At 36.5% G+C, this 7148-nt stretch overlaps 1 protein-coding gene across 1 annotated transcript in view; it reads right to left on the bottom strand.

The window, feature by feature from the left end:
• Positions 1 to 7148, bottom strand: part of CHAT (choline O-acetyltransferase) — a 50907-nt gene that overhangs the window by 21896 nt on the left and 21863 nt on the right. The window contains exons 7-9 of the mRNA XM_019556357.1: positions 3698 to 3867; positions 1346 to 1446; positions 545 to 673 (exon numbers count right to left, since the gene is read on the bottom strand). Coding sequence (XP_019411902.1) covers positions 545 to 673; positions 1346 to 1446; positions 3698 to 3867 — 400 coding nt within the window. The remainder of the gene's footprint in view (positions 1 to 544; positions 674 to 1345; positions 1447 to 3697; positions 3868 to 7148) is intronic.

The raw sequence follows: 7148 nt of genomic DNA, 5'->3' as shown, positions 1-7148 counted from the left end.
GTCCATGCCGGTCGCCAACATTAGCTTGCAGGGACATGTAGCTTTCCTTCACATAGAGAGCTACACCCCCGCCCCTTTTGTCAACACGATCGCTCCTGTACAGGGTATAGCCCTCTATACCCGTGGTCCAGTCATGGGTGGAGTCCCACCAGGTCTCCGTTATCCCAATGATGACATAATTCTTTGCACTGAGCAGGAGGACATTCTTTAATTTAAATTGTCTAATCAAGCCAGTTGTTTACCACTTTCTTATATACATTCCCCCACTTTTCTCATGCAGCTTTAAAAACAGAGGCCACTGTTTGCAATCTATGCAAATAATAACTGCCTTACTAGATTTATTTCCTTTGATATTTGTTGTTACTATATTTATATCTCTCTCTCTATATAAGCTACAAATCCTGGTAAATGTTGAGCATCTTCAGCTTGTGTGGGATTTGAGGGTAATCAGTACTACTTTGGATTAAGTGCTGAAATGCATTACTACTCCTAAGGCTCCACACTTGTAACAGTGGGTCATTAAAGCCATTGAAATTTGCAATACCTTTGAAGTTTTTCTGCTGCTGAAGCTAGGTGTCCCTGAACTTCTGGAGAACATTTCCATCTTAATCGCCTCGGAGCAGGAAGCTCACTCACAGAATCAGCTCTGACTAACTTCTTACATCTTTCCTTCCTGCAAATATGTGACAGAATAGACATTAACAACCTGTGTGACAACCTGCCTATTATGGAAGGTGCTCTTAGCATGTTCTTGGTAAATAATTACTTCTTATCCTGTCAGAGAAAAATCAAAATGATCTCTCTTTGTTTTGCAGGGTCAAATATACAAATTCAGTAGGCCCAATTCTGATATTATAGTAGTATAAATCAAGAGTAATCCCAAAGAAACCAGTTTGGGTGTTTTCAAAATCTATGATCTTAATTTGGGTTACTCACTCCTTTACTGAGCCAAAACCTGGTAATTTGAAGGGCAAAAACTCCCATTGATATTTAGGCAACTAGAATTTGGTTCATTAAAAAGAAGTGAAAGAAAAGAAATGCTCTGAATTATAATCTGCGTTTCCAGTTGCTATGAACCATAGTGAAGCATGCATAGCCACTGTATGGAGATGGTACTTCAATACTGGTTTGCAAATGAGGGTGAAGTGCACTTTGGCCTTCATCTATTCTCATGCACAGGGCTGGTTTTTACCGAGTGGGAATTTCAGGATATTTGGAGGAGCTTCTGATTCCTTTTTTTTTTGGGTACCTGAATTTCTTTCAAACATTCAGAAGGCCAAATAAAGGTTTATGAGTAAAAATATATCTGGTAATATATCTGTGGTAATAATGAGGAAGGACTCACATGTGCTTGAGCAAATGTTCGGTGCATTGTACCAGGACGATCCCGTCAAAAGGAGAGTGTTCGCACACAGTACCACACACTCCATCTCTTCCCACTACAAACTGATGAGGGAAATACCATTACATATATGACATCAATAGGATCATTTAGTGATACAAACAAAGCAATATACACTGGCAACATAATGACAGGGATTGTTTTGCCCTGTTTTGTTATTGGAACGCATCTAGAACCTGCTGTCATCTAGAGGTCTACTAGAATCAGAGTGTTGGGAAAACTTCAGGTTACACTGAAAGACATGGCTTTCAGTCATTATATTGTTTTGGAATCAGTTTTGGAAAGTTCTTGAAATTAGCAACTTTTATTGATCTCAGTGGAAAATGGAATTAGCGCTTGCCCTCATGACAGAGTAAATCATCTCCTAAAGAGGAGGAAAATGGCCCTCATTTCTCAGTTTCTGGACATGCCCCCAGGCAGGTTTGTGCTACAAAAGCCCCTTTATAGTCTTATTTTACTGTTGGTATTCATTTGCATCACACCACCCAGTGGTCTTTTAATTGGTATCTCTATCCTCTTTCCTTCAGCTCCTTTCTCATATTACTTTTCTTCTTTCTATATGTTATATTCTCCATCCCCTTTTATTCTAACATTTAATCTCATACAGATTGACATAACGGGATATGATTGGCCTGCTGCTTTCCTCTTTACTTTATATTCTCTTTGCAATCAACCAACAACAGACACTTCACACCAAACTGATTTTCCCACCAATTGCTGGTGACCCTTTTGAGGAACATATTTTGTTTGGACATCTTTCAACCCGTTCATGCTGTACATTTCTGTCTTGTAAAAAATATCTACCCAAACTCAAAAAACTTTTTATTACATCAAATATGAATGTCTACATAAGCTACTTAATTTCTAATGGTTACTATCCCGTTTTGAAAGAAGACAGATCATATGTGATAAAAAGTCAATATACGAATATAGGGGCATTTAAAATTTATTGATGCCTCATTGAAAAACTTATAAAAATTTAGAAAAAAATCCTATTGTGTGAAAGGCTTTGTATACTTTGTACGTTTTCAGGAATTAAAATAGTATCTGTGTTTCTTAGGGTTTCCTCTGTGTCTGTTGCTTATTCCTTACATTAAATAAATTCAGCTCTCCTTTTTACTCTCAGTTTTTATTAGTGAATTTGATGATGTTAATGGGGGCAAAATCAAGTCATTATCCTTCATTTATGACATTAATTAGTGGCTGTGGAAGCAACAAGGGACTATGATCAGAAAGGAGATGATTCATTATTAAAACTGTGTGTCTGCTGCTGATCCCATTTCTACTGGCCCAAATCAGGAATGACTACTGAAATAGAATTACACTAGTCTAAAACTGGTTTGGGTAAAATCAGAATAATGTGCCCTGTTTTAATGTAAATACGTTTAGTATTTTAAGGAAAGAGCAACAGGCATCACAAACATGAAATGATATACTACAAAGTTATATAATTATTATAATGGCATAAAACTATGCCATTTTTCCTGGAGTTTTTCATGAGACATCAGCAGTTCTATCAGCCTGATAAGTATGTGATACATGACTGCACACTGGATCCTATCACAAAATGTACAAATAATAGTGTGATGTTTTAAAATATGACAGTCAAACCATGGTGGTGAAAAGGATTTGAAAAATCCACACTTCCAAGAAGAACTCTTCCAAAATGTCATTTTACAAATAAATGATCCGTAACTGAAGGCTCAATACCTGGTTTAGTAAAAAAAGCTACACTATAATGTTATTGTTTTTATACGCCAGAAGAATTGTGTAAGATGAGGAAAAGTTGGATGTTCATCTTCTTTTCAGGTTCCTAATTTAACCTTTTTCTTTCATTTTGTCTGGTATAAATGTATTTCTGCATGCTGGACTCTGAAGGAGATGCGTATTTTTTCAGGTGCCTGGTTAAATGGTAACTTAACGAATTATAAAACTGCATGTGTTAGAAATGATAAAGGATGTACTCCAACACCTGCACCTTTCATTCCCCAGGGAGATCAACAATCTTGCTTTCCTGTTGGTATGGAGTCATTCTAAGTTTCAAAACCAGTTCTTCCCAGCGTTTTCCTTAATACGGTACTCCTTCCAGTCTGTTAATTTCTGGTATGAGTATCCTGCCTTTACTAGTGGTCTATGCCTAAAACTCCAAAGGAAATGAAAGCCCTCTTCAAAGTGGACTGCTCAAAGATGGAATGTCCATCATCTTAACTCCTGTGATGACCACCCTGATATGCAGGGCTTGAGTCTTTAACATGCATAATAGTAAGTATGTGTTAGCATGCAGCAAGGACTTACCTGCATGGGTTTGTCATACCAGCGATTGGCACCATTTTTATCATCGCCTCCGCCATGTAGGAGTTGCAAAGCCATGTTTGTGTCATTGATTTGCATCCTACTTGGGCTGTCCAGGCATACCAGGCACATACAGCGTTCAATCATGTCAAGAGAATCTCGATTGGTAGAGTCTGTGGATACAACATTAAAATGTTTACAACTCTGTACTACTGTAGCTGGAAGGCTGCACAGTGCAATCACAGATATCAGATGCAGGACATTTTCTTCCCCTAGGAATTCAGTCTCTTGTGCTTATTTTGCCAAATAACTTACAGTAGTATCAACCTCCAAAAATTATCCACCCTGAAAATGGGGTCCATTTCATTACATTGTGGGTTTTTTATGATCTTATTTTTTGCATAGTGTAGATATATCAGTTAATTGTACTCCCATCCCATTAGGAAATATTTGAACACAGTGCGCTTATATTGGTTTGTTTGTGTTTTTTTAAATTGGGCTGTGACCTTTTACCTTCTTTATAATGCATAAATACAAGAATGAGTTATTTCACATTTTATCAGATTTTAACTCGGAAGTAATAGGAACATAGAGGCTTGCCTTCTTTGGAAAGCTTGTTTGAGGTACAGGATATTTATTTTGATCTCTTAAGCCCTGAATAGCTGGTTTAAAGGTGTAGAATTTTTAACAAGACTATTTGCATTTGAAGTCATGTTATTCATTAATTGATATTAAATTACTATTAACACAATCAAACAACCCCTCCAAAAATTTCAGATAATGACTTCAACTTCCATTTCCTTGTAAGAGCTCAGCTCTCACTCTTGCTTCATGCAATGCTACTGGTAGAGCTGAACAATATTTTTTGTCAGATATGTGGTTCACTGAAAAATGCAGATTGGGTTTACCAAAACTTCTGCAAATCCCTGCTGTTTTTGCCAGATAGTTATGGCTGAACAAACTTATCAAGAAGGAAAACATCAGCTACTCAATAGAAACAGTAAAACATTTCTGGTTTTAATTTTGAAGTTATATTTCATTTCAAAATTCATTAATATTTAATTTTATAAATCTAAAGAAAACAACAAGCAACAACAAAACACATTACAAATACCATTTTTCTGCTAAATTTTTGTTTCATCAGGAAAACCAGAACCATTTCTGTTTGAGAACACATTAATCACTTATTTGCACAGCACTAGTTATGCTGGCTTTGTGCTAGCTCTCCAGTCAGCATGTAGTGAAGAGAAAGAAGGCTATCCAAAAAGACCAGGAAGAAAATGGAGGCCAAGAAATATTCTGGGATATTGAATGAGGAGGTGCTTCATTGGCCCATTCCACAGGGCAGCTCCAACAAGAAACAGCTAGAATCCATTGGCTGAAACTACCAAATAGTCTTGTGCACTCTTTGCTTGCTCTGGTTAGCTATTACTCTCAAGAGTAATCTCACTGGTTTTAGTTACCTACAGGTAGCTTTAGGAAAAGATCCAAGGCTTGCCAATATCAACAAGTTGTTTAAAATCTGGACCTTCAAATCCCTGTAAGTTCCTAAAGAGACTTTAGTTGAGTAGTTGTAAGTGATGGTATGTATATGTAAAATGCATGTTAGGAACCCATTTCTATATCTTAATTTTCAAGCCAGGTCTTCTGTTAAATTTAATTCCTCAGTAAAATGTATGGCACACAGTAAACACTGAGGTCTTGGTTGCTGTTTGTTGTCTCTTAAAAGCATCATGACATTTTTTTAATAAGAATAGATCTTGCTGCTGTGTCTTGAGTAATAAATCTCTTCTTTCCCCACTGTGCATCATTCTGAGTTATGTCAGAAGACCCTGTATTGTACTGCTTTGTGTGCAGTATTAAGTGCACTAGGATCTTTCAAGAAGGAGGTGCTACATAAATGTCTGATGTTATTTTTGTATACAGAAGCCACCTAGTACTTTAGAAGCAAAAACTGGCTGAAGAATTAATTACAAAATTGCCTTCCACGTTTTCTTACAGTTCAGTGTTTTGCTTATATGACCTTGACAGGCATATATATTTCAGCATGGCTGCTGCCTACCCACCATCACCTAATATGCAACTTTTACTCTGACATATGGATTCAGGGTTCCTATTGCTTAGGTTTAGATGAAGTAAAATGAGGCTCCTATGTTAGAAAAGGAGAAGCAATGGGAAACTGCCCTTGCAAATGAACCAGAACACATACAGAGAGGCAATCAGTCAAACACTGACAAGTTTATCATGTAAAGCAGAAAATGAACTGAAAAGAAATTGTGTACTGAGACTAGGGAAGGAAAATATTTCAAGAAGTAATGAAAATAAAGGACTAGCAGAGGAAAACAAGAACAATTTGTCTTGTTACCCCCTTACCAAATATGCTGGTTTACATTTAATATAGGAAGTCAAACTTCTTAAAAAGCCTTTTTTAAAAGGAAATGGTAGGAAGGGAGTGATGGACCAAACTTAAATAATGTGCATGTGAGGCTTCAGCAGAGTTTTACTTGCTTACACCAGATCTCAGTTTGGATTTATGCATGTGATTAGATCTGCAATATGAACTCACAATTAATTACTGTATAGGGAGGGAGATGACTGGATTCAAAAAGTCTCCTTACGTCCTTCACTGATATAGAAGCAATTTTTCTGCTCTAAATTATTCTGATATTGTGTGAGGTCATATAATGGAATGCAATTCGTTTGAAAATAGGGGTATTAATGGTGTTTTCAGAGATGATCTTAGTAAATATTCAGGAAATGGCAGAATGAGCTTCAGCAGTTCTCCCTCGCTTTTCTTCCTTTCCAATGGAATGACCCTAATATAGCCAACTCTTGTGACTTTAACTCTAAGTTTTACAATATTTGCTGTTTTACTTAAAGCTCAAGTTATGCAAAAGGATGAGAAGGTAACATTCATTAAAATTAAAATATTTCTGCCATCATCAGGGCAGAAAAAAGATCGAGATCATGTTGTTGATGTATCCTGGAGGCTTAGGCACCGAAGGCAAGAAGGATTTTATATTCCAAATCTCATGATTTTAAGACCATCTTGTCATTTCTTAAGGTTTGTTGTATGAATTCTAAGTTGTTGAGATTGGCAGTCTTCCTGCACTGTCTTCTAAAAACTCAGACCAATAGAAAAATAGGTTCAGCTTTATCAGCTCTTCATGCAAATGTTAATGCCAATTTAGCTGAATGGGGGTTTCTTTCCTCTTTTTGCTTAAATTTGCCAATTTGGTAGTTATGTTTTTTTGATCAGCATGTTTCTTCAATTCTTTTCTCTTCAACCGTCTATGTAACTGCAGTTCTCAAAGGAGCAATAAAACTAGGACGTGTCTGAAATGAGTCCTGAAGAAAGTTTGAATGCTGCTATATCTGAAGCAGTATCATTATTCTTCTGGTTAAAAAAAATTTCTGAGTCTAGCATATTGATAAAAATATAATTTGATTTTTT

Source organism: Crocodylus porosus, unplaced genomic scaffold (genome assembly GCF_001723895.1).
Source record: "Crocodylus porosus isolate Cpor-Errol unplaced genomic scaffold, CroPor_comp1, whole genome shotgun sequence".
NCBI classification, from domain to species: Eukaryota; Metazoa; Chordata; order Crocodylia; family Crocodylidae; genus Crocodylus; species Crocodylus porosus.
Note: the sequence above shows the minus strand (reverse complement) of the source record. Positions and strands in the feature narration are given on the sequence as shown.